Source organism: Myotis nattereri (assembly GCF_964212035.1).
Source record: "Myotis nattereri genome assembly, chromosome: 4".
Lineage (NCBI taxonomy): Eukaryota > Metazoa > Chordata > Mammalia > Chiroptera > Vespertilionidae > Myotis > Myotis nattereri.
In genome coordinates, this window is record NC_138079.1 from 81695736 (window position 1) to 81723595 (window position 27860).

Genomic DNA, 27860 nt, shown 5'->3' on the forward strand with positions numbered 1-27860 from the left:
CATCTGCTGACCTGCCAGAGTTACAGTCAAAGTCAATACAACAGGCATTTGTTCCAGAGGCTGGGAACAGATGAGTCACTGGGATCTGTGCCCTCAGGGGCTTACCATAGTAGGATAAAGGACAGGCAGCACAGAGCCAGGGGCCAGTGCAGGAACAGAAGCAAAGGCCAACACAGCAGCAGGAACAGCCAGACAGAGGAGAAGAAAACAGGAGAGGCCCTCCAAGCTGGGTTTACAAGGAAAAGGGGAACTTGTTGGATGGGTAAGAGCGGGAATGGACGTTCCGGCTACAGGGGAGAGAATGATCTGAGGCATAAACCAGCGTATAGTCTGGGAGGGGTGGTAGCACCTATAGGGGGCAGGGTGAACAAGGTGTAGATGAGACAAGACAGGTGAGGATCAGGTCCTAGAAACTTCTGATCATGCTCAGGAGTCGGGGCTTTGTCTTATATATCAGGCCTCGTGGAGGGGTTTTCAGCAGGTTTTCAGCACAAAGGCAAAAAGAAAGAAAAATTAGTGCTGTGAAGTGGGAACAGAGAGGACTGGAGAGAGGGTGGGAGACACAAGGATGCCTTTCAGGCTTCTGTCTAAACCTTTACCGACCGTATGTTTCTCACGTACTCAACTTGCAGGAGAAACAGGCCAGTGAAGAGTCCTCGGTTCTGTACTGGAAGGACTGACATTTAGCCCACCTCCTCCAAATTCTCAGGACTCTCCATCAAATCAGAGACAAGTGGCACTCACGGCCCCTCAATGTGGCTCAGCAGAGAGAGAGGTTTGGGTCCTACTGACGCTTTAACAGGGTCTGGCAGGCCCTGTTAATTACAGGAACCCTGACCTGCTCGCCCACAGCCAAGGGGTAGGACTGCTATCTGAACAAGGCCACTTCCCTTGTACACCAGCGTCAGCCCTCAGGGAGTGGGGCAGGCTTTCCCATTCCTTGTCTCCAAGATTCCCAACCCCCAGGACGGCACAGGACTACACAGAGCCCGGGACAGCAAGCGAGGAGCTTTGCTCAGGATCACACTTGTTTGTGACAAAGCTAAGATTGAAATCTAAGTTTCAAAAGCTACAGCCGCCTCATCTTGGGAGATTAACCCCAAGTGCCCGGAGCATGGTGCAGGCATCGGAGGTGCCCTTCTAGCACAGACCAGGTTGGCGGCCTTCTTGTCTGGAGCTGCCCCTTGTTTCCAAACAAAACTACAAGCAGCCTGCCTCTTGTGTACCTACCTCATCTGGGGCTGTCTTCAGCTCTTCAGTATAGTTTCTTATCACCTGCTCGGGCTCTGGCTTTGGAGTCCCTCCTAGAAGAGAAGAGAGCATCAGCTGTGTCCCAAGGAGTAAGAACTGGAGATGCTGAAACCACAGAGAAAGGAGGACAAGGGAGAAGTCCAAGCTGCCAAGAGGGGTTAGGAGGGCTGAGAGGAACGTCAGCATGCAAGAGGGGAGACCTGGAGCCAGGCGCACAACACCTTGCTTGGCTGAGCCCTGTCCAGGCCCACGCACTGGGAGCCCAGCCCCAGGAGCCCCGGAGGCAGAGGAAGAGGAGCAGAGACAGCAGCTGGTCACAGCCCTCAGGCCCCTGTGCACATCGGTCAGGAAACCAGACCCAGGCTCCTTGGAGGACGTGCGGAAAAGTCAAACAGCAGTTTTTAGAACAAATTATTCTGGAGCGTGTGCTGGCAGTGTTATTTCACGCCAGTTTCATTATTCTTGTAATAAAGTCTCGGTAAGAGAAGTTTTATGAGGCTAGTGTGTAGCGGGTGCCTACCCCGTGTGAGCGTCTGTGTGTACGCTGACTGCAGACGACGGCCACACTGACACTGTCACAATAAGCTGCCACGTCTTCTCGAGTCTGTCCCCAGACTGTGGAATCTTAGTGACACACCTACTCGGTTCCTAAGGCGAGTGATCTGGGAAGCAGCCAAGATATGCAGCAGGAAGGGTGTCCTGGCCGCCTGCTCCTCTCAAAACCTCCCATTCCTCTGTGTACATGTGCAAGAGGCTGGGAGGGGAGCCCTGCACCCACACAACCACTGACCCCGTACCAACAGGCCTCACCCAAGGACAAGAGGGAATCCATACAGCCAGGGGCCTGGTCCAGACAGACAGCGGCAGAACCAGAGAGAACGGTAGCAAAGCCTGTGCGAGAGCAGAGAGGAGGGGCCAGGGAGACCAGGGCAACTTGGGAACACAGTCCTGCAGGGCTCCTCATCCTGCCTCAAGGTCACTGGGGAGCTCCTAGCCTCCAACACCAAAGGGCTGTGGCTTGAGCCCAAGCTCATGGCCATCCGTTTGTGGCTGCAAAGACTTACAAGCCTGAGGCTTCAAACGCTGAGCTCCCTCTAGACCAGAGGCCTAGGGAGCACAACACTCTGCTTGGCTGAGCCCTGTCCAGGCCCACGCACTGGGAGCCTCGCCCCAGGAGCCCCGGAGGCAGAGGAAGAGGAGCAGAGACAGCAGCAGGTGACAGTTGTGAGGGGAGCAGATAGGCTGGGGTCAGGCAATGTCTGGCTCTTGTGCTGGGACCAAATCATGCTACCTGAGTCTCAGCTACCTCGTCTAAACAGTGGAGACCTAATACCGACCAAAGCTGACAACTACAAAGGCATTAGCTGTTATTACCTGAAAGGCAGCTGCAGGCAAAAGAATACCATACTCTACACGCCCCCACACACACATACCAATAAGCCCCCTCTCCTCCCATACATACCCATACATGCACAGACACTCACAAACTTCGAGGACCTGACTCTGGTGAGAAAGCCAGGCCAAAGCACAATGACCACCAACACTGGGTGGCTGTCCTGGAATCGGAGACTATTCAGATTTGTGGGAGGAGCCGCTAAGAAAAACCTGGTGGCTACAGGCCAGTCTCCAGATGAGCTTAGGAGCCCATCCACCAGGACCAGTCACTGGCCCGCTTCTGGTGAGGCGCAGCTCAGCGTCCCATTCCCCACCTACCCGCCCCGGCCCAGGCAGCCTCTCTAACTGAAGGTAGCTTTCCATGAGCCACATTTCTCCAAGGGAGCCAGCCAACCCCACGAAAGGGACATCTGAGCCCAAGAAGGCCAGGTCTGCCAAGAGCCTAAGTGTTCTTTCAGGCAAACCCGAGTGCCTCGGAAAGCTGCTGGCCTGCCTGCCCACAGACCTGTCTGTCTCCACCTCCAAGGAGAGGAAGAACTGGACTGGAGTCAGGACCTGAGCCTACCTGGACTGCTGGGGGTGAGGGGGGGAGTGGGGTGGGGCTGGGTAGGTAAAGCCCTGCCCCCTCCCTGGGCCTTTCATCTGTCCTAGGGGGTGCCGGTTAGACAGGCGGTGGACATGATCAGAGCAGCCATCCCACTATGTGCCAGGTGCTTCCTGTGTATACCGTCTACTCCTCCCACAACCAATCTGCTAAGTAGGAGGCTTCGGCTCATGAATGGAGGAGACACTTGCGTGAGATCACAAAGCTGGTGAGTGCTGGAACCAAGACAAAACCCAGGACTGGCTGAGCCAGGGCCGTGCTCCCTGCTCACATCATCCCGAAGGTCACTGGCTCTCAGCAGTCCATGGTTCCCTGGCCCCATGATGGAGCTGGAACCACAAACGGCTTTAGAAATGACAGGTTTAGAACTTCTCACCCAAATCTTGTTAAAACTCACAGTGGTTCTGAAACCACTTCTTCCCCAGCAGGGTGATGGGCAGGGCAGTGGTCACGGGACCCCTGTGAAGTAGACCCACCCGGGGGGCCAGACAGGTCTGGGGGCCTTTCCTGAGACACACACTGGCCCCAGGGAAGGGACAGAGTTATCCCTCATCCTGGAGCAGGCCTCACCCCACACCTTGCCGTCTGTGCCAGGGAGACAGTTCAGAGTCTCCCTGAACTCGGGGACGGCGGGGAGAAGGGCTCGGGGCCCACGTCCCAGCAGGTGAAGGAAGCGGAGAAGGGCCATGGGAGTCAGAGAAGAGCGACTGATGCGGAAGTCAGAGGCAGCAAGACTTGGAGGCGGCTGAGCAGAGGCCAGAGGGTATTTGTGAGCAGAAACTACCTTTCATGGACATTTTCCTCAATCTCTTAACTGAGCTGTGACTTTTAGAGGCCAGACAGGAGGCGGGAGGACTGGCGGGCTGGGGTGCGCGGCTAAGACACACAGGGAGTCCGATGGCTGACATCAGAATACTCGTCATGCCTACACGGGGTGTGAGATCAGACATGCAGAGGGGAGAAACATTAGGAGGAGTCAATCAGTGCGTGATGTCCACAAACCCCAGCTGAGTCCAGGTAGCACTGTGAACGGCCATCAGGACCCACTGGTCTCCCTGGAGAATCTGGAGGCTCGAGTCTGCCAGGACCTATCCAGGCTGGCAGGGCAAAGCTCCAGGCAAGCCAGTGAGATGCCTGGCTCAATGGAGTCCTGGCCCCAAGTTCCACAGGTATCTATCCAAGCAACTGATCAGCTTGCACCCAGAGCATGCAGGAGGGTGAGGCCGTTTGCTTCAGGAGGACGTAGGGCACAGTGCCACCCTAGGAAGCCTCCTGAGCAGTTCAGGTGGCGTCTCCCCATGCCAGGCACGGAGAAAGAGCAGAAGGGCAACATGGAAAGGTGCAGCCAAGCTACGGAAACATGGAGGGACTCTCAAGCTCACAATCCTCCCCATGTTCTCCCTGCACACCCCCTTAGCTCCCAGTCACTGCCTCCAGGGAGCACTGTATGCTTTCTGTACCCTAACCGGACTGCGGTCAGCGGGCGCCAACCGGTGGTCCGTGGACCACTGGTAGTCTGTGAGGTCCGAAAGGTTGGCAACCGCTGGTCTAAGTGGCTTCAGTGCCATTGCTGGGGTGGGCAAGCAGGAAAGCTGACCCTGAGCCTACTCCTCAACGAAGGTGTCCCCATGGCCCAGGTGACTGCTCCTCTAGAGCAGCACAAGTCCCAAGCCATGGCTTCCTCTTCTGGTAACCTCAGCTGAGGCTTAAATAGCCCTTCGGCCCTGGGTGGGCATGTCCACAGGGGGAGGGAGCTATAGCAGGCGGCCCAGCTGAGATGGATGTCCATTCTTGTCATACTTCCTGGTGCCTGCAGGGGGAGGCCTCACTCCTCAGCCAGGTGCTCCACCTGTCCTACCCGCCTCTTAACTGACCCTCATCCCACACTGCTCCCTGAGCACTCCCTGAGGGCCCAACACTCCCTGGAACACAGCATGGCCTCCTACTGGAGTGGCCATTCCTGCCGCCCTCTCAACCTGTTCTGCCGTCCACAGCAGCACGTCCCCAGTCCCTCCGGTCCTCAGTCTCGCTCAAAGCGCCTCCTCCTGCGGGGAGCTCTGGGTTCTCTTTGAGTACCTCCCTGAGTGTGGCATTTTGGATGCTCAGAATCTGGCTAGGGAGCTGGGCACAGCCTGGGGGAGGAAGTGGAGATCCTGGACCTGCTGAGCCCTACTTCCCCACCTAGCAAGGCCGACAGAGCTGCCCACTCCAGAGGCAATCAGAGGGCCTTAGGATCTATCATGCCAGCCACTGTGGCCTCTACCCCTGGGGCCACCATCACCATCCCCAAGAGGCCACACATGAACAACGCTCTGCCCTCTTCAAGGCAGGACCCATTCTCTTGAATTCAAGGTGCAGACACGGGTCTCCACTTAGAAGCCTGCAGAGGTCTGCCTTCCTGTGGAAGAGTGGGAAAGCAGCATGTGGTGGACAGAATGGTCAGGGGACACCAACACGGACCATCGTATCTTCCCCAACAGCAAGGGCTCAGGACAGCCACCCAAAGTCCTAACATCCCCAAATAACTGTAACAGCTCAGAGAGCCACAGCTTTTCCTCCGCTCATCTGATCTGTCAGAGCCCCCGAGATTGCAGGCCTTTACACAGGCAGATGTGTGAACACCCCTTTCTGGCACCAAAGATCGGCCTTCGTCCAGTGACCAGCTCAGGTCTAAGCTTATCCTCCTCTGGCTCTGGCCTTACCAATCAGGGTTCAGGCCCAGCACCTCTCCTCCCTGGATAACTGGTCCTGGGCAGGTTACAGCAGCATAAAATGTAGATACACCTCCTCCCTCATAGGGTGGGAACCTAGCCTCAGCATCCACCACTCCCCAAAAGCGAGGCCAGCCATGCCACAGCCAGTGAAGCTGTCACCTGAGGCTGTCACTCCTGGCCTGCCTGGAGGTGGCTCCTCTGTGGATCTCCTCCGCCAGTGCAGAGGGGCACAGTCCAACAGTATGGCCACTTGTTTGTAGACCTACCTGCACAACCCTGTGTCTAAGTACTCAGCTCACTGCAGCCGTGCCTGAATCCATACTCCCAAACCCACAAACATAGTCCAGGCTGAGAGAACACTCTCCAGACCCTGCTTCTTGGGGGCTGGCCTGGGATCTCTTGGTCCCCAGTGCCCTAGACAATAATCCAACAGGTATAAGCCAGAGGCTGCATTCAGGGTAGGTGGCGTCTGGCCATGGGCTCCAATCCAGTCTCTACTCTTTTCTAGCGGGGACCAAGTTCCTGAACCTTGGGGTCTGTTTCCCCAATAAGGAAAGTGAAGGTTAAAATACCCGCTTACTTCCAGGACTGCTCTTAGAGTCAAGGAAGGGGGGACAGTGTAGCATTTTTGCCATAAACATTCACTGCATAATTAATTGGACATTAGGCAATTTGACCATAAAAAGCACAAAATCATGACAAAAGAGGGACATCAGAAAGGAATAACATTAGCCCTAACCGGTTTGGCTCAGTGGATAGAGCGTCGGCCTGCGGACTGAAAGGTCCCAGGTTCGCTTCCAGCCAAGGGCATGTACCTTGGTTGCGGGCACATCCCCAGTGGGGGGTGTGCAGGAGGCAGCTGATCAATGTTTCTCTCTCATTGATGTTTCTAACTCTCTATCCCTCTCCCTTCCCCTCTGTAAAAAATCAATAAAATAATTTTTTTAAAAAAAGGAATAACATTAAAAATATGTATTGTGAGATATAAAATATTTGACTACCTTTGTGTGTGTGTGTGTGTGTGTGTGTGTGTGTGTGTGTGTGTTAATCCTAATCTGAGGTCATTCTTTCCATTGCTCTTTCAAAAAGAGTGCGAGGGAGGGAGGGAGGGAGGGAGGGAGGGAGGGAGGGAGGGAGAGAGGGAGGGAGAGAAACATTGATGTGAGAGACATACATCAACTGATTGCCTCCCACATGTGCCCCGTCCAGAGGGCAGGGAGGGAACCTGTAACTCAGGTACATGCCCTTCACCGGGAATCAAACCCGTGACACTGGTGTGTGGGTCAGTGCTTTAACCACTGAGCGCACCAGCCAGGGCCATTTGACTACACCTTTAAAATGTGTGCAGGTTCATCAGGTACAAGCCACAGAATAAAATCAGGCACTGCACCAATACCTGATTTTATTCTGTGGCTTGTACCTGAGCACTTGTCTTTGTCCTATGGGAAATATGGGTTCAACTCTCTTTCTCTACCCAATGTTGTGTGTTCCAAAATAAGAAACCAACTATCTCTCGGGGCAAATCATCATCATCTGGAAGAAATGCTATTTTAACCATCACTATATTTAAGTACTTTGTCAATGGAGAAATAAACCAACTAAACAAAAAAGAAACCAAACCAACCAAAACAAAACATGTCAACCAGTTACTTTACCTTTTTTATGGCAAAACTGCCTTATGGCCAAATAGTTAGGTGGCAAAAATGTCTATAGTAAAGATGCTATGGTTCTCGGCCTCAAGAGTAGAAGAAAGAAAAAAAAAAAAGAGTAGAAGAAAGGGAACTAGAGCTACTCAATACCTAGACCACTTCTGGAGGTTCTTATAACACGTGTGTAAAAACCTTAGTGATTAGAGAGAGGAATGGAGCCATGTAACGTGCAGGCCAAGACTGTTCACCCACAACCTCTCTTCAACAAGACTGCCACCAAACACATGCACTCATGCACATGCACGCACACACATGCACACAGGTGAACACGCACACACACAAGTCTGACTCATCCACGGCAGCTGATGTCACAAGAAGACCTAAACTGGGCAGGAACTTTCTAGTCACCAACTTGCTCACTGTTCTCTGTTCTAGCAGAGGGTTAATGGCTGAACAGCTGAAGCTGGTGCCAGAGGGCCTGCAGGGCAAGGCCTCCCCTCCTGGGGCTTTCCCAGACCCACTCTCCCATCTCCTATTACCTTCCTGATTGATCCTCCCATTTCCTTCAAGGGCTCTTCTTCCCATTGTCCCGCCCATGGTCCCTGTAAGCTCACACACTTCCATGGGGGGAAGAGGCCACCCTGAACTGCTTGTCTGAGCTGCACATCCAAAATCCCACTGCCTTTAGGCCAGTTCCATCTATCTATACCAGCCATTGCCCCCTTCCCCTCCCAAAGTTCCCACCAGACTCAGGAGCAGCACAGTGTAACAGCTGAAAGGCTAGATTCTGAGGACAGAATGCTTGAAGCTGCATCCCGCTCTCCAAGGAGAGGCTGGCTGACCTAGAGAAGTTTTGGAATTCTCTGAGCCTCAGTTTCCTCAAGTGTAAAATCGGAATAAAGTTCCCACCCCACAGAGCTATGATTGGGATGAAGTGAATCAACACACATACAAAGCTCCTAGTGAACCCTCACTAATAATTTCTTACAGCACTGCCATCAGCAGCTGTACACCAGGCCTCGTTCTACCCTTTCTCTCTCACAATCAGGTCCATCACCAAGTCAGAGCTCTTACCTCCATCCCACTGTCACAGCACTACTGGGCCTTGGCTGGCTTACCTGAGGCATGAAGTCAGACTCCACAAGGGTCTCCCTGCCTCCAGGACTGTCTTCCCCATGTTATCACAGCAGCTCACCTAACACATACACTCCGCTGATCTTATTCCCGTTTTGACCTTTACATGACGAAGGTTCACTACATTGAATCTACCTTTCTAGAGCACTTTATATTTCTCATAAGGTAAAAAACAACTTTTAGTGCCTCCATGACATCTATAAAAAGAACTTAAAAAACAGTTCCAAGCCGAAGCCGGTTTGGCTCAGTGGATGGAGCGTCGGCCTGTGGACTGAGGGGTCCCAGGTTCGGTTCCGGTCAAGGGCATGTACCTGGGTTGCGGGCACATCCCCAGTGGGGGGTGTGCGGGAGGCGGCTGATCGATGTTTCTCTCTCATCGATGTTTCTAACTCTCTGTCTCTCTCCCTTCCTCTCTGTAAAAAATCAATAAAATATATTTTTAAAAAAACAAACAAACAAAAAAAAACAGTTCCAAGATGTATGGTTAACAAAAGATCTAGCTAGACACAAAAGCCAGTTATTCATAATGTCACTCCAGCCAAAATAGTTCTGGAACTTTCCCAGAGGTCCCTTTAAGGAAATAACTAATGCATTTCAGGATAGGAACGTGATTCTTGAAACATAATTCAAGATGATGTGAAAACTTAAAAGATGGCACCTGGCCCAGGAGCTTAGTTGGTTAGAGCAGTGTCCTTGGTCAGGGCACATACAAGAATCCTATATAATAAAAGGCTAATATGCAAATCATCCAGTCACTATGACACTCACACTGGCCACCAGGGGGCAGACGCTCAATGCAGGAGCTGTCCCCTGGTGGTCAGTGCACTCCCACAGGGGGAGTGCCACTCAGCCAGAATCCAGGCTCATGGCTGGCAAGCACAGCGGCGTGGTGGGAGCCTCTCTTGCCTCCACAGCAGCGCTAAGGATGTCCGACTGCCAGGCATAAGCCATTGGTTGGACATTCCCTGAGAGGGCGCAGGCCAGGCTGAGGGACCCCCACCCACCGAGTGCATAAATTTCATGCACCAGGCCTCTAGTCAACCAAAAAAAACCAGAAATGGGTGGAGCAACAAACTGATGTTTCTCTCTCTCTCTGTCCCCAACCCCCATAGAAATTAATAAATTAAAAAGAATCTTTTTGAATTTTAAAGATAGGGAAAGGTCCACACCAGGGTACCCATCCCCTAAGAGAGAAAGGAAGGGTGCCCCAGGCTCACTTACCAGGTGTACACCATCACTGACAAGAGGCACTGGCCCCTCAAAGGAGCCCATTTGGGTTTCCATAAGAACACAGAGGGTAACGACCCTCACCCCACAATCTCCTCCCACTGCCCCTAAGTCTTGCCAAACACAGTCTGTTCCAGACCCCAGAGCCCGAGAGCAGCATGCCTACCTGCAAGGGCTTGCTGGACCCTGCTGGGCTTCGGGATCTGCACGGGCACAGTGGTGGGGATGCTCCCAGGGCTGCTCACAGGACCGCTGGGCATGGAGGCACTTGGGGAGAAGAGAGCAAAATTTATTGTGTGGAGCTGACTTAGCAGAAAGGCGAGTCAGAGAAACACCGGGTAGAGACACACTAGTGCTGCTGAGGTCCCTTCACAGTTTCACTTTTCACAGCTGCTTCTGTGTGAGTGAGGGCTTCTGCTTTTTTCTTTTTTTAATTAAAGATCTGATGAAGAGCATCTGAAAAGAGGAGCAAAGAAATCTGAATTTCACCACTCTCAGACCCAAACTAACCTATAGAATCTGAATACTTCAAAATGTTAAGCCCAGAGCCCGGTGCACCACCACTGCCTCTGCAAAATCATCTGACAAGAATCAAACTTCAGGCCAGGCAGGGACTGCTAGGATATGAGGTCTCATCATTTTACAAAGAACCTTTAACTATCAAAAAATGTTTTCTTGGCAAATCCAGAGACTCTGAAGACAAAAAATTTTGAGCTTGCTAGCTTCATAAAAATGAGAGCTCTAGACGGAGAAACTAAGATGGCGGCAAAGGTAAACACCTGAAATTGATGCCTCGCACAACCACTTCAGAAATACAACTAAAAGACAAAACGGACATCATCCAGAACCACAGGAGGCTGGCTGAGTGGAAATTCTATAACTAGAAGGAAAGAGAAAAGCACACTGAGACTCAGAGGAGGTGCAGAAGTAAAGTGCAGAGGTCCGGAGGCGCATGGGGAAAGGGCTGGCAACTGAGGACTTGGTTGTCTTTTTCAATCGGGAGGGAGTCACAAGCCCCCGACTGCTCTGAACTCCAGTTCCGGGTGAGTCTCTGGTGACCCAGACTCATATGGGGAGAAACTGGACTGTCTGGCAGCGGGCGGAACTCGAGGGCGGCTTTCTCTCAGAGGTGCTTGCAGCGATTACAGCGGGACACTGAGACCCTGGACCTCTTAGGGCAGGACTGAGGATCGGCCATAGCTGTTTGCTCCGCCCTGTTGATTCCCTGAGACCCCGCCCCACCCAAGCTGTGTGCAGAGGCTTTTGCATATGAATGACCTGGCCCTTTGCAATCTAAAATTACCTAACAAACTGCAGCTGGGTCAGAGAGACCCAGAATATCCAAAAGAAGGCCCAAGGCCCCACAGCAGCTTGCATTGATTCACAGCTGGGCCTCATCTGGGCACCTCCAAATCCCAAACAAAGAAGAGGAATCTTCAGATCTCTCCATAGCTTCTGCTGGGTAGCCTCAGGCAGAGGTTAAATTAGCACCTCCTTAGAGATCCAAGAGCCAGTGTACCCAGTGGTCAGAGTGGGACCATCCAGATTACAACACCTCAGATCCATAAGGGACACACTCAGGGTACAGACTCAGTGAGCACCAAAGCCCCACTGAAACAAGTCTTGCCCCATAAGGGTGTCTCCAGCACAGAAGTTCTCCCACCGTAGACACAGCTGAGTCTCACAGCCAATTGGCCTGGAGGTCAATTCCTCCCAGTGATACCAACTACAATCATGGCTTAACTACAACAAGACTGTGCACACAGCCCACAAAGGGGTGCACCAAGAGTGTCCACCTCAGGTAATTGGGGAGGCTGAGCCACTGGGCCCTATAGGACACCTAGCACAGAAAGCCACTCTATCAACACAGGAAAGCAGCCAAAATGCGGAGACAAAGAAACAGGTCACAAATGACAGAAATGGAGGAAAGCAAACTACTGGATATAGAGTTCAAAACCATGGTTATAAGGTTTTTCAAGAATTTTCTAGAAACTGCCGATAAATTTAGTAAGACTCTCAGTAAGTCTAGTGAGACCCTCGAGGATATGAAAAAGGACCAACTAGAAATTAAGCATACACTGACTGAAATAAAGAATATTATACAGAGATCCAACAGCAGACTAGAGGATTGCAAGAATCAAGTCAAAGGTTTGAAGTACGAAGAAGTAAAAAACACCCAACTGGAAAAGCAAAAAGAAAAAAGAATCCAAAAACATGAAGACAGTGTAAGGAGCCTCTGGGACAACTTCAAGCATACCAACATCTGAATTATAGGAGTGCCAGAAGAAGAGAGAGAGCAAGATATTGAAAACCTATTTGAAGAAATAATGACAGAAAACTTCCCCTACCTGGTGAAAAAAATAGACTTACAAGTCCAGGAAGGGCAGAGAACCCCAAACAAAAGGAATACAAAGAGGACCACACCAAGACACATCATAATTAAAATGCCAAGAGCAAAAGACAAAGAGAGAATCTTAAAAGCAGCAAGAGAAAAACAGTTAGTTACCTACAAGGGAGTACCCATACGACAGTCAGCTGATTTCTCAACAGAAACTATGCAGGCCAGAGGGAGTGGCAAGAAATATTCAAAGTGATGAATAGCAAGAACCTACAACCAAGATTACTTTACCAAGCAAAGCTATCATTCAGAATTGAAGGTCAGATAAAGAGCTTCACAGATAAGAAAAAGCTAAAGGAGTTCATCACCACCAAACCAGTATTATATGAAATGCTGAAAGGTATTCTTTAAGAAGAGGAGGAGGAAGAAAAAGGTAAAGATAAAAATTATAAACAACAAATACATATCTATCAACAAGTGAATCTAAAAATCAAATGAATAAAATATCTGATGAACAGAATAAACTGGTGAATATAATAGAATCAGGGGCATAGAAAGGAAGTAGACTGACAATTCTCGGGGGGAAAGGGGTGTGGGGGTGCAGGAAGAGACTGGACAAAAATCGTACACCTATGGATGAGGACAGTGGGGGGCGGGGAGGTAAGGGTAGAGGGTGGAGTAGGAACCGGGTGGAGGGGAGCTATGGGGGGAAAAAAGAGGAACAACTATAATAATCTGAACAATAAAGATTAAAAAAAAAAACATGAAAAAAAAATCAAACTATAATAAGCACACACACACACAAAAATGAGAGCTCAATGGTAGCTGTAGAAGAAAAATCCAGCAGAAGCCACTCTAACAAGTGATCAAGACCAACATTGCCATTAATATGATCAATCAGTAACAGGAACCCCAAGAAACAATGCTCCAAGGACACATCACCATTTTTGCAGTTCCTGCCAAGATTGCAAAAACTCAGTCCAAATTATGAGAAAACATCTGACAAACCCAAATTAAGAGACATTTGACAAAGTAATTATGAAAGTGTCAGGGTTATAGGAAGATGAAGAAAGACCAAGGAATAGTCACGATGGTAGAAAGAGGAGAATTGACAACTGGATGCAAAGAATGAGACACAGAATGAGATGAGTGGTTGAAAACTGGTTTAATGAATAGTACTGCACCAATGATAATTCTTTGGTTCTGAAAACTGCACTATGGTTATGAAAGATGTTAACATGAGAAGTCAGGTACGGGAGATATGGAAACTCTCTTTACTCTTTGTAACTTTTCTGTAAATATAAAATTGTTCAAAATTAAGGGATTAAAAAAAAAAGGTCTTGCTTCACACAGTGACTAAGTTCAAGTCACTAATTTGGCTTTAGGCCATTATATCTTTTTAAAAATACACTTTTGAGCCCTGGCTGGTTTGGCTCAGTGGATAGAGCAGGGGTGGGCAAACTTTTTGACTCGAGGGCCACAATGGGTTCTTAAACTGGACCGGAGGGCCGGAACAAAAACATGGATGGAGTGTTTGTGTGAACTAATATAAATTCAAAGTAAACATCATTACATAAAAGGGTACGGTCTTTTTTTTTTTTTTAGTTTTATTCATTTCAGACGGGCCGGATCCGGCCCGCGGGCCATAGTTTGCCCACGGCTGGGATAGAGCATCGGCTTGCGGACTGAAGGGTCCCAGGCTCGATTGCGGTCAAGGACACATGCCCAGGTTGCCGGCTCGATCCCCAGTGGAGGCGGGGGGAGGGGGGGACGGGGGCGGTGGCGTGCAGGAGACAGCTAATCAATGATTCTCTCTCATCATTGATGTTTCTATCTCTCTCTCCCTCTTTCTTTCTCTCTGAAATCAATAAAAATATTTTTAAAAATGCACTTTTGATTTTAGAGAGAGGAAGGGAGACGGAGAGAGAAACATCAATGATGACAGAGAATCATTGATTGGCTGCCTCCTGCACACCCCACATTAGGGATCAAGCCTGCAACCCGGCATGTGCCCTGATTGGGAATCGAACCCTGACATCCTGGTTCATGGGTCGATGCTCAACCACTGAGCCACACAGACCAGGCTAAGCCGTTGTATAAAGCATTTAATTTATTGGTCTTTGGGGGGAATCTGATGCATCACTAGGTGCATTACAACTGAGCAATTAATCTTATAGCTTCATCAACATTCACTGATCTGTTTTCCTCAGTTGAAGAGCCAGCTATTTCTGCAATTCTCAGGTTCTGTAAATGAAGGAATTCAAGAAGATATAGCCCTCCCAGTCATCTTTCAACTCCCAAGCCCTTAACCAGGAAGCCAGAAAGCTGAAGCCTGGCTCTACAATGGCACAAAATTAATGGGCTACTGAGTGGGCTCAGCACGACCGGCCCAGAGGGGCTCCAGGAAGTGGGGTCTTCCTTCACCAGAGGGAGGCATATATCCAAGGGAGAAGACCTAATTTTGTGTTTCATCCCCTCAAAAACTAGAGCAGAAAACAGATATGCAATGAGGCTTCCAGTGGGCAACTCACCCTGGAACAGGGACCAAGAACCAGGAATCATGACTAAGTTTTATTTGCTTAGGGGTCTCCCAATGTGGCCACTTCCCCCATGAATTATCCTAGCTCCTTCCCCCATTTCCCTGCTCTGATCAGAGAGTGTGAAGCAGAAAAAGGATCTAGTGGTTCCCAAGATGGGAAGTCCCAAGAGTGGACAGAACCTTGGTGGTCATCGATCCATTCCATCATCCTCAAAGGGCTCAGACTAACAGCAGGCTCCCTCTGTGGGGCATCGTGTGCAGTGCCCTTCTCTGAGAATTCCCTCAGTCACTGCCTCAAGCCTCCCTCTCTGCCTCTCACCTTCCTGGGTCTACCTACTAAGCATACCTGGCCTTCCTGTCTGAGACCACCTCCTGGAGCTTCCCAATGGAGATGAGAACATGACACATGAGGACAGACAGAATTTGACAGTCCCAGGTAAGGGGCAGCACTAGGAGGCTGAAGAGTAAGGAAATGAAAGGCCTCCTGGCAGCTTCCCAAAGACCAGGAAGCCAGCACCAACCAGCATGTACAGGACAAGGAGCGGCAGATGCGGAATCTGACACCCCACCTCCAGTGCCTACTCCTGCTTAAAGCTATGTGCCCTTAGGCATGTCGAGTCCCCTTCGGAGCTTCCATTTCTCTACCTGTAAGATGAAAATAATTCCAAAAGGCCCCCAGGGCAGTTACGAGGCTTGATCAGCACCCATTGTTTCCAGGTCTCAGAGGAGCAAAGGAGGTACAGGAAAGCCGACGGGCTGCCGAACACCTTTCTGCAGAGCCCTCACTAAACCCTGAAACCAACAGCAATATTAGAGCAAAAGGAAACTTCAGAAACTGGCCAACCCACCTACTTAATTTTAAGAGGTGAAAAGAGAGACCTGGAAAGGGAACAGAGCTGGCCCAGAAACCTGCAGTGAGTCAGGAGGAAAGTCCCACCTGGAACCCAGGATTTCAAATCACACAAACCTAAAGAGCCTGGCCAGCAGCAGGAGGGAGTAGGGCGCCCTTAGAGCAGTGGTTCTCAACCTGTGAGTCGCGACCCCTTTGGCGGTCGAATGACCCTTTCACAGGGGTCGCCTAAGACCATCCTGCATATCAGATATTTACATTACAATTCATAACAGTAGCAACATTACAGTTATGAAGTAGCAACGAAAATAATTTTATAGCTGGGTCACAACATGAGGAACTGTATTTAAAGGGCCAGAAGGTTAAGAACCACTGCCTTAGAGGGAGGGAGACAGGCAGTAAGAACAGAACAAATGAAAGCAAACTGCAAGAGCCATTTTCTAGGGCTGCTTAGTGCAGAGACAAAGTGTGCCGAGGCTTAGTCACACCAGAGCAGCAACAGGCTGCTGGGCATAATCACCACCTCAAGTCATTAAAATGCACAAGCCGGTACACCCTCTATTAAAGAAGACAGAGTATGCATGACACATTTTGGAAAGTTTTCCATCCAACATCATGAAAACGTAAGTTTGGTGCTTAAAGGGATAAACTTCAATGACCAGGAAATTTACATAAATCCAGCAGCTCAGTGACAAATCGTGTACCTTCTCCATGTACTGCTGCCTACTCAGAAAGCCTCTCAGGGCACAAGGAAATCAGTCAGCCAAGGTTTTACCCAGATTGAGCAAGAAGCTATCTGAAACCACATGGGTTCCACACATTTTTATTTTACTCATGTGTTCTTTCCAGTGGCTACCACTAAACACAGCTGGTTCTCAGGCTTCCCCAGTGCATGGCACTGTCTGTCCTGCTGCCTTCTCCTCTCCTCCACAAACATGGTAACTTTCACCTAATGCTGTTGGCATTCATTTGGCTTCAAGAACTATACCACAGACCCTAGGGAGACCAAGTTGCCAAGTGTTTTCAATCCTCCCACCCTCAGTGGGTTAAGAAGTCAGCCATTTATTAAGCCCCCTCTGGCTCTACAACACCCATCAGAGAAGGGTTAACTGAAGAGGGCCCCACTACAAATTAGATACAGGAAAACCTAGTTTCTCTAAGTGAGGATAGGCCCATGCAAGTAAGGATCACCCCTCCCAGTTCCCAAAAAGTTGTAGGAGATAAAGATGAACATCCACCTTAGGAGGCAGGTCCCTTTGAGGCTGTTTCAACTAACAGAGCCAGCTGGCCTGGTTCCCTCCTGGCTTACAATACAGGACAAGCACCAACACGCATGGCCCATCAATAAAGGTAAGACCGTCTGGCCCAGCCACTTTCCCTTCAGTAACTGGCTTGGCCTGTACCAGTTGGGCCCACACCAACAGTCTCTCAGGCCTCAGGCTGGGGAGGTGAAAGCAATGGAAGCCCTGTACTGGGAGAAAGCAACCAAGCTTATAAATTGCCTGGCTCAGTCCCAGAACCCCACCTCTAGAATCATCCAGAAGTTTGCCTTAAAACAATTTGTAAGAACTTAAGAAGCCCAGGAGGCTAGGCAAAGCCGAACGAGTAGAAGCTCTAGCCCTACGGATAATCCTTCTGGGCTGGCAGATATAGCACACTTCTCTCTAAAAGAGACTGACCCACATATTGGAGGGGCCTCAAAAGGGCACTGGGTGGAATTGGGCTCGCACAGAGTCCTACTTGCTAATGTCTGTGTAAAAGTCCACAGAGAAGGCTCAAGTAAAACCTCCCTGTGCTCCCAATTCCCAGAAAAATCTTAGATCCTCATGCCCCACTCTCAGGAGAAAATGCCCAGGAAGATGCCCTGAACACCCAGGACCCATTCCTCTCCTGTCTGTCGGACTCCTCCACACTCATCCCTCCAGATACCGTCTATCTTCCTCTCCTCTGCCTTTAAGAGAGCTTCAGGAACCCCATGTGTCCCACATGGCCCACTCTGGGGCCTCGTTTTAATCCCAGCTCTGCCACTTGCTAGCTGGGCTGCCAACCTCGTCAGCCTCAATGTTCTCACCCGTAAGCTGAGGACACCACTCACCACATGGCTGTTATGAGGATGAATGAAATCACTCACAGAGCCTGCTCAATGGGACTGGCTTAACATGTACTCAGTGAATGGCAGTTGTCACTGTGTCTGCTAGAAGCTGGCAGGGTCCTCTGAAACCCAGCTTTAAAAAATGCTGCCAAGGCCTTGCCACACTAGAAAGCTTCAGCCCTCACTGTGGTCAAGTGGGCAGGGATGGAGCTGGGTGAGTGAGGCAACAACAAGATGCTGACTGGCTCACAGCAGTGCAAATCAACAAGATGCTGACTCCCTGAGAAACAGGGCAGCCATGGGCCCACATGTCCAGTCACTACCTGCCCAGGTCACCCTATCTCAGAAATCAGCCCCCATCCCAACTACCACTCTGAATTCTCAAAATGTTCTCCAAACCCAACACTCTCAGTAATGATCAATGACAAGGCCCTTGTCAGTGACAGGTGTCTGAGCACCCCAGGAGCACAGCCCAACTGGCCACTCCAGGAACTTTTCTCACTTTTAAGTGCCAACTGGTCTGGATGGGGCCTGTTTCTCAGGTGCAGAGAGCTCTGATAGACAGCGGGCTGGAATGCATCAGCACAGAGGGACTGTCCTATGTCATCTGTTGCCACCTCCTAAGTGCTCCTCCCTAACATTTTGCTCTCCCCTCAACCAAAGCTGAGCTCAAAACTTTCTCCTGGGCAAGACTGTGGACTTAGGGAGGGGACTGAACCTTCCATGTCTATGAGGTGAAATGTCAGTGAAATGTTCTCAGGCACATGGTACCAGCTACATGGCACACAGGCACAGTCAAAGGTGGTTAGCTGCTCTACACAGAGAGTGCGATTCTCCTGAGTGAATGGAGGGATTACTGGTCTTAACCTGTGTGGCAATTACCAACACTCAAGTCCCAGAGGTCAAGGCTTTGTGGGATGCAAGGCTGTGGACAGCTGTGGCACCACAAGGCACATGCAAAGGAGATGACATAGCAGGAACAACAACAGAAGCAGGTGTAAGTCTGCAGCTATTTGGGTGAGTCTTCCCAGCTAAGGAAAAGCAAAACTCAAGCCTGCTGACAAGGTACACAGGTGGACAAAACGACCCTCAATAACACAAGATACCTGGCTCCACTGGCAGTGGATGGTCCTGGGGGCTGGCGCTGAGGTCCCAGGTGGGAGAGGCTGGAGCAGTAAAAGGGCTGGTTCCCCAAGGAGGGCAGCACCCCACCCCAGGGGTTGGTGGTGTTCAGCCTGGGTGCAGACCTAGCTCCAGAGAGTGAGGGTTTATTGTATGGGGCAAAGGCCTGGTGGGCCCCATAGATAACAGCAGTCCTCTGGGGGGTCTGAGGAGTAGGGTATGCAGGGAGGCTGGTCATGGAGTGGCGATAGCGACCTGACACAGGGCCAGTTCCGCCACTGTTGAGGCACTGATGGCAAGAGCAGGCGACTCCCATGTGGCCTGGTGGAGCGATGATGGTGGTCACTGGGTAAGGGGGCCCTGCTTGGCGCCGCACGCTACGGCAGTAGTTCGAAACCTTGTTGGTCTGTATGTGGGTGGCATAGTTGACGACGTAGTTGTACCCCAAAGGTGCCAAGTCCACAAGCTGGTTGCCCCTGGCCATCTGCTGCTCCAGATAGTCACAAATGCTGGCTTCATAGGCTGTCCAGGAGCCATCATCGTTCAGCCACTCCCAGACAATGCCCTGGCCCGGGGCTGAGAGCTGGGAAAACAGGTGCCTCCGCACAGCCCGCATGGTGCCTGTTTTGTAAGGAATATTACATATAAATGGTTAATCTGCTAGCACCCCCAAACAAATGGAGTTTTATTTTCTCCTACAACCAAGTTAAATTAATATGATCACAGTATATATAGGGGTCATGGTGCCATCTGACCTAAAGTCTGGCATTGGTTGTTCTTCCCAACTTTTGGGTGAAGGATAGAGAGCCCTCTCTAGATAAAAAACCTGTGGCCCAAAAGGATCAGGTAGCAGCGGGGGATCCATGCTCCTGGGCAGGAGTGGGGGATGCTGAAAGTTTAGGTCAGAGAACTGCTGTGGCTCAGACTCAATGAGGCTTTAAAAACGATTTCTAGTCCTAGCCAGCATTGCTCATGGTTAGAGCATCGGCCCACACACCGAAGGGTCTCGGGTTCGATTCTCAGTCAAGAGCACGTATCTGGGTTGCAGGTTCCATCCCTGGCCTGGTCGGGGTATGTGGGATGCAACCAACTGACGTGAGAACATGGGTGTGTTTTTCTTTCTCTCTCTCTCTCTCCCCCCCCCCCCAATCCTCCCTCCCTTCTACTCTCTCTAAACATCAATGGGGGAGGGGGGGAAGAAATATCCTCTGGTGAGGATTTTAAAAATAAATAAATAAATAAAAATATGTCTAATGATGAAACCTATGCAACTTCACTTAAAAAACTGAAACAAAAAAGTATAAAGAAAATGAAATCATCCATAATCTAACCACCAAAGGAAAGCACATCATTTATACTGCAATGCATTTCTTCCCATCTAGGCACACACATCCAGGTAGCTGAGAATCATACTGAAAAACCTTTCCTGCTATTTTCACATATTATGCCAGAAGTATTTTATGTTTCTCTAAAACGTTGTAAAACTCATTATTGTTACATAATTCTCTTACATGGATGTACCATTTCCTCTGACTTCTTAAGTGGCAAATATTGGGTAACACCCTGTGCTTAGCTTAGCTTATATAAATAAAATCAAACCTGAAGATTACGGAGAAAAAGAAAAAAATAAATTTCGGCCATGCTTCTAAGCACTTGCCAAAAGATGATCACTGCGATTACCTTGCACCTGGTCTCTCGACTGCAGCAGCCCTTACCTCCATCCACAGCAGCCAGAGGGCTGCTCTTTACTCCAAATTAGATTACATCACTCCTCTGCCCCAATCCTTCCTTGGCGCCCTCTTTCAGGATGAAAGCAGTCCTTCTGAGAGACTGCAAAGCACTGCAGAACTTGCCCCTCTCCTGCCCTTCCTTCAGTCTCTCTCTGTCCCTTGCCAATGGCACTGAAGCTCAAACTTCAAGTCAGCCTTTCCCAACCCTCGCTTCCACTCCCTGATTAACATTACTGCGTGCTATCTGACATAAAACACAACGCACATATTATTTATCTGGCGTGCCACCTTTCTCAGTTTCCTGCAAACATCATGAAGGCAGGGACTTTCACGTGCATCCAACTGATGGGAAGCTTTAGTCTCACTAGCCTGAGGATGCTGCTACAGGGACCAGAGCAGGGTTCCTTGAAACAAGTGATACTCTGGGTAATAATTGTTTGTCACGGGGCCAGTCCTGCGCACAATGGGATGTTTAGCAGCATCCCTGCTTTCTACCCAACAGATGCCAAAGTGCCCTGCCCCACAGTCATGACAATCAGAACTGTCTTCAAACATTATCCAATGTCCTGGGGGACAGAATCACCCCCAGCTGAGAACCGCTGGGCTAGAGGAACAAGGAAAACTCTGAGAGGAAGTTGTTGGCCCCATTCTCAGCAATACCGATCAAAACCTATAATAAAACCAAACACACGTGCACAGGAGAGTGAAGTAACCTGCCCAGGTCACACAGCTACGGTGCACTGGAGCCAAAACTAGCACAGCACACGACCTCCATGCTAGCCGCCTGACAGCGAGATCATCAAATCTCTGCAGGTACAAACAGGCATTTTTGGTTTGGGAAAGGGCCTGTGAGGGCCTCTGCACTGTGCTCCCAAGGTGCCCTCTACTACTAACAGGTACAGCAGCGACTCAAATAGCATTATCTCATTAAAATGTTGATGGGATGCCACAGAAACTTAACTCTTGTTTATATCAATTAGCCTGTGATAAAACTGGTTTCGTTATACATCATTTCACTTAAAGTCATAGAACCTATCGATGTTAAGTGAAGACCTACTGTACATCGCACATTGTGTGGTACCTGCTATCACTCACAGTACCCACCTCCCAACTGTATGCATATCAGGGGCAGGACTAAGCTCTGAGAGTCAATTCTGTAACTCCAACATCTAGGTGGCAGCTGACCCAAAGCAGGTGCTTGGATACATACTAGAAGCAGAACATGTCTTACCAGTGTCCTGGCGGAACTGGGTCCAGCTGGGGAGGTCGATGATGTAAGGGGCCAGCGAGGGGTCAGCTTGGCCTAAAGGGATGCTATGGGCCAGGCTCCCCAGCCCAAAGCGCTGGCCCTTCTGCTGGACAAACTGCTGCTCGATGTAGTTACAGACAGTGGCACTGTAGGGGTGCCAGGTGCCCATCTCATCCTGCCACTCCCACACGACCACTGCCACAGGGCTGGTGTACACCTGAGCCAAGGAAGAGCTTGGGGCCATGGCCATCTTCCCCAGGATCTCTCTGCTTTCCCAAATGGCTTCAGACCACTCCGGGCTGGTGTCTCCGGCTCATTGCCCAGTGTTTCCAGCAGACCTGTAAACAGGACAAACAAGCAGTGACCAATGCACACAATGGCTCTGCCAGAGTCAGCCTCGGTGCAGAGAAAAAATCATGCTTTTCCATAGTCACTTTTCCCCCTATCTTAAAGCATCTTGAATCAAGTACCCAACCTTGTCTCTTTGCTCAGGCAGCCAGGAAGAATTTAGTCAATCTAGCAGCCTACCTACTTCTGCAAATGTTCAGGAAGATACAGTGAAGTGAATTTTAGGTGATCATCAGCCCAGCTTCTGTCTTTTTACCAACAACTTCCCTCTGACCCAGTACTAAATGTATCCTTTTATACTGTATGTGTTTTCATGAATCACCCCAAACCCCTAATGGACTGAGGTTATCATGACCCCTTACACCTGTGTGAGGATGCTATGGTTTCCAAAGCAGGTTTTTCTCCCATGCTACAGATGGGAAAAGGAAACTGTCTCAAAAAGGACCAGGGCTCTAGGACACAGGGACTCAATGGCAGGCTGAGACTAGACTCACAGCATGGGTCCTAGCTCCACTGAGTCTCCAGGCTGCCCAAGGAGGCATCGTTAACCATGAAGGATGCCCTTGATAAACACTAAAATCTCCTGCCTGCTGAAGCCTGGTCTCTGCACTCCATTCCCTGTGCCTGGGCCTCACTGACCAGTGGATCAGGTCCAGAGAGTTTACAACCATCTTCCAAGACATTCTTTTCCGAGTCACTCCAGCCCACCTTCTTCCCTTGTACACTCTATTCATCCTTCAGGCCCAGCCTGTCACTCAGGGAGCCTTTCCCAAGCCACCCAGAACATGAATTCCTTCTTCACAGCACCGGCCAGTATTCTATGCCCATATACATGTATGTATATGATGATGTTCTGTGTCTTTCTATCCCCTTTCTCCCCACCAACAGCAACCTGGTGAGTCTGCCCTGTCCACAGCCATATCACCAGCCCCAGCAAAGGCCTTGTCACACAGTGTTATACACATGCTAATTCAAAACACAGCTGAATGGAAGGGGACGATGGTCCTATGCACCTGCAGCTGTTTGAAGGAGAAAAATCTGTGAATGCACTATGTCATGGCGGTTCCCCAGAGTGTGTGAGGAACAGGACCAACATTTAGTGGCAAACACCAAATGTGCTTGTGTCATTTAAGCCTAACAGACCAACAAGGTGCTTTTTCTTCTACTTTATGGACAGGAAACCAAAGCTCAAAGAGGTCAAGGTCTTATTGAGGGTCACACACATACTGCTAAGTGTCAGCACTGAGAGTAATCCCAGATCAATCCAGCTCTGACACCCATTTTCTTAGAGAAGAAAGGTTAGCCTGAACTCTACCTTGGGCTCCACTTATAGAGCCCACCTAGAGACAGGGAATGAGGAACAGAGAGAGGAACCCACACCTCAAGTCTGTTATAGCATGCTCATGCAGGCCTGGTGCCAGCAGGGTTCCCAGTCATACCATCTACTCTGATTCCCATACAAACCACTTAAGTACAGACATTGAAATTTATCCCCCTTTTGCAGATGAGGAGACTGAGGCCCAGTCAGTTGCAGTGACTTGCTTGTAAGGCTGGTAATAAGGCTGGGACCCTAGGCTTTTGCTGACATCCCTAATATTGCACTACACCGTCAGGGTTTCAATAAGAAGGCCCCACAAGGAAGGTAGATCTGGAGCAACACATGAAAAGGAACAGGCATGGGCTCTGGTGTCAACATGCTGCTGACTGACTCTATTCAGGTATCCTGATAAAGGTACCTCAATTCTTGAAGTTTGCTTTATTTTTCTTTCATTTGGAAATGAAGATACCAACATCTATTCTAAGTGCTTTTCATGGGGATTAAAGCATAGATGTGTATAGAGAACCCAGCAAAGCACCAGGGACACAGCAGGTATCAGCAAATATTGGCCTCCCTCCCTTCGCCTGCTCCCCTCAACCCCAGTACCTCCGCACCCCTCAAGTCTGGGTGAGGAGTGGCAGCCTGCGGCAGCACTGAGCCACAAAGCAGGAGAACACAGGCAATGAGTCAGACCTGCAATAACTGAGCACACCTGTGCGTGCCAAGGCTGCCACTGAGCTGCCAACTGCTCCAATAAAAGGACACGTCCTGCACTGGAGGACTGGACCTGGGATGCCCTTGGGATAACAGGCGGGCTTATTAGCGCAGTGCCTGCAATTAGAAGTCTCTGGAACTACATCCGGTACAAATCCCAGGACCAGTTTCAGAGCCAATTACTCCTAAATCCAGACTTCCCTGGCAACTCCTGGCAGGCATCATTCACCTCTCAGGCAGCAGAAGCCTCCCATATATCAGCACACATAGTATGTCCACAGATTCCCAGATGAACCAACTCGTACAACTTTGCCAAACAGCCTGAGAAATACAGTTGAGAACTTCAACTAAATCTTTTCATAAAAGTGTTCAGTCTCCATAGACTGAGACCACCATGGTCCAGGCCCTGTCTGGGTACTGGAGACCCGGAGATGCAACAGTCATGGCACACAGCCTCTCCGTGCTCAGCTGCTGTCCCCACTCATTGCAAGGCCTCCACCTTATGTCTAGTCACATTAAATTCTAGCAAATGCCAGAACATTCAGAGCCATTTCCACCTCCCAGCCATTGATCCTGCTGGTGCATGTCTAGACTCCTGTCCTCTTTCCACCTAAACACTAAGCAAATTTGTCCATCTTTCCAACTCAGCCACAGCACCCTCCTCCTGAGCCCTCTGACCTCCTCCCTCATCAGTGTCTTCACACACATTCCACTTATGCTTGGTCTCAGTGTCTATCTCCCCACTGGAACAGGAGTTCCAAGGGCAGACCTAGGGCTGACCCAAAGCTGCAACTGCAGCTCTTCAATATCTAATATTCCAGAGGGTCTGATACACAAGAGAGCAAAAGAGAGGTGAACCTTCAGCTGCAGGGGCCAGGCGTTTGAGGCACTGACCAGAAATGGTCACGGGCGTTCAACTTGAACACAGCAATTATGCACATATAGCAGCCCTATATTATGCACAATGCACCCATTTTGTACAGCTACCTCAGCCATTGGGGAGCTACTGTTCAAAAACCTAATTTGTTTCAGCTCCTAATGACAGGGCTATTTAGTGTTCTTAATTATTAAAATTATTATTATTATTATTATTGGGCAAGGAAGAAATCCTCAATCTGGAAACAATCTAAACACCTTAAAATAATGAAATTCCTAAATAAGTTATGGTACATCTTAATGATAGACTTTAAATCTTGAAAAATGTTTACAAAAAGCGTATAGACCTAAGATAATGCTCACAACAAACCAAAAATACAGGCTATATAATGGACACATTATGTTCTTAGGCAGCGGGTGTGTCATTTATTAAGCACCTACTATGTGGCACATACTCTGCTTGGTGCTTTTGTCATCCAGTTCTCTCAACCCTCAACCACCCTTGAAAATAGAAATTATTTCCATTTTGCACACAAGGGAACTGAAGCCAAAAGAAATTAAGAATTTTACCCAAGGTCAGGCGGCCAATCTGTGACACCATAAAGCCCATGATCTTTTTACCTTATATAAAATAATTTGCAAAAGGCCAGAAGGAACCACTCTGAAATATTAATAGGAGTGATGGAATTGTAAATTTTTTTACCTGTTTCTACAATTGCAAATGTCCTATGGTGGCCATATTACTTTGTATGATCAAACAAAAAAAATTTTTTTTTTATATCAACAGCTGTGACCACAAAAAAAAAGCCACCATCCTGCTTTCCCTTGTGTTCTCTTGTGGGATTTAGCTGCAAATTCCTGTCCACAGCACTGCAACCAATGAATACATAAATAAATGGAACAACAAATTGATGTCTCTCTCTCTCTCCCCCTTCCTCTCTAGAATCAATCAATCAATAAAACATTTTTAATCCAGATTTCCAGCTTCTTGAGAACGAGAAAAGTTGGCAGCATTTGCAGGCCTGACCTAGATTCATTATTCATCCAGAAACAACTTGCTAGTACACATTCTCCAGGTTACCACAGTTACCATGACTCCCCATGGCAGGAGTTGGCCAACTTTTCCTATAAAAGGTCAGAAACTACTTATTTTATGCTTTTCAGAACAAAGGGTGCCTGTTGCAACTATGCAACTCTGGTACTAAATGCAAAAACAGCCATAGACAATGTGTAAACTAACTGGAGTGGTTGTGTCCCAATAAAATTTTCCCCCCTTTTTATTGAATTTATTGGAGTGACACTGGTTTACAAAATAATACAGGTTTCAGGTATACAATTCCAATACAACTTTATTAACAAAAACAGGCAGTGGGCCAAATTTGACCCATGGGCCATGGTGTGTCGACCTCTCCCCTACCACCTACCCAACATCTATCACTGTGTTCCACTTCTCTGAACCCATTCTTTCTACTAAAATAGGAGAGTGCCTATGTCTAGCCACCTCAAGGACATGCCCTTCCCTCTGCAGACACGTTGGTCTTTGCCCAACATCTGATGATGAAATACAGCATCCAATAACACGGCAGGCAGCATGTTGTCAGCGCCACCACTAGAAACCCCAACTGCTTCCCAGAGCCATACCAGGCATTAACACCTTTCCCTGTGTAAGGAAATCAGGTTCTGCCCTCCCTCTCTACACTTCCTCCGGACCCTCTTATCTGTTATAATGCCACGCACACAGATTACATAAATCTTTTTTTCAGATGAGCCCTCTGTTTCAGCCATCAGGAACTCAAGGAAGGACCCAGAAGAGGCCAGGTTCTTCCATGACCCTCAACCCCACTGAGAGTATGTCTACCCCACCTGTCCACCTACTCCTCTCTTAATTCCCAGCTTGAGACTCTATACTGTGAAATTATTCCTACATCAGCTCCTGCCACACAGGGAGAATTGGTCACTCTTAACAATCAATGTCCAGGTAATATCTGAGTGCAAGTATTGGAGTGACACTGGTTTACAAAATGAAATTCCTAAATAAATTATGGTATATCTTAATGATAGACTTTAAGTCTTGAAAAATGTTTACAAAAAGCTTACAGACCTAAGATAATGCTCACAACAAACCAAAAATACAGGCTATATAAGTGGACACACTATGTTCTTAGGCAGCGGGTGTGTCATTTATTAAGCACCTACTATGTGGCACATACTCTGCTTGTCCTCTCCACTAGGGCATAGGCTTCTCCAAGGCAAGGATATGCTCAGGAAAAGATACCTTAAACAAGACACAGAACACTGACTAACAATGAAAAAATACATTTCACTATATTAACACTAAGAATGGTGTGGCTCCGTGGTTAAGCATCGACCCATGAACCAGGGGGTCACAGTTCGATTCCCAGTCAGGGCACATGCTTGGGTTGTGGGCTCAATCCCCAGTAAGGGGAGTGCAGGAGGCAGCCGATTGATGAATCTCTCATCATTGATGTTCTTATCTGTCTCTTCCTCTCCCTTCCTCTCTGAAATCAATAAAAACATATAAAAGAGATCAACCAATGAACTTATATGCGTATATGCATAACCCACGGACACAGACAATGGAGTGGTGAGGGCCTGGGTGAGGAGGAGCGGGAGAGAGCTGGAAGAGGTTAATGGGGGGAAAACAGGGACCTATGTAAAACTTTCAACAATAAAGTTTAAAAAAACAATT

General features: G+C 49.1%; 1 protein-coding gene across 4 annotated transcripts in view; it reads right to left on the minus strand.

The window, feature by feature from the left end:
• The window catches only part of DTX2 (deltex E3 ubiquitin ligase 2), a 38702-nt gene that overhangs the window by 5312 nt on the left and 5530 nt on the right, over positions 1-27860 (minus strand). For 3 of the 4 annotated variants that reach the window (XM_081090323.1, XM_081090324.1, XM_081090325.1), the window contains 5 exons: positions 21877-22232; positions 18900-19536; positions 10141-10241; positions 4035-4175; positions 1231-1304 (listed from right to left, as the gene is read on the minus strand). In XM_081090323.1, the coding sequence (XP_080946449.1) occupies positions 1231-1304; positions 4035-4175; positions 10141-10241; positions 18900-19536; positions 21877-22144 (1221 nt within the window). In that variant the 5' untranslated portion in view covers positions 22145-22232. The remainder of the gene's footprint in view (positions 1-1230; positions 1305-4034; positions 4176-10140; positions 10242-18899; positions 19537-21876; positions 22233-27860) is intronic. The other variant, XM_081090326.1, reaches the window with a different exon arrangement.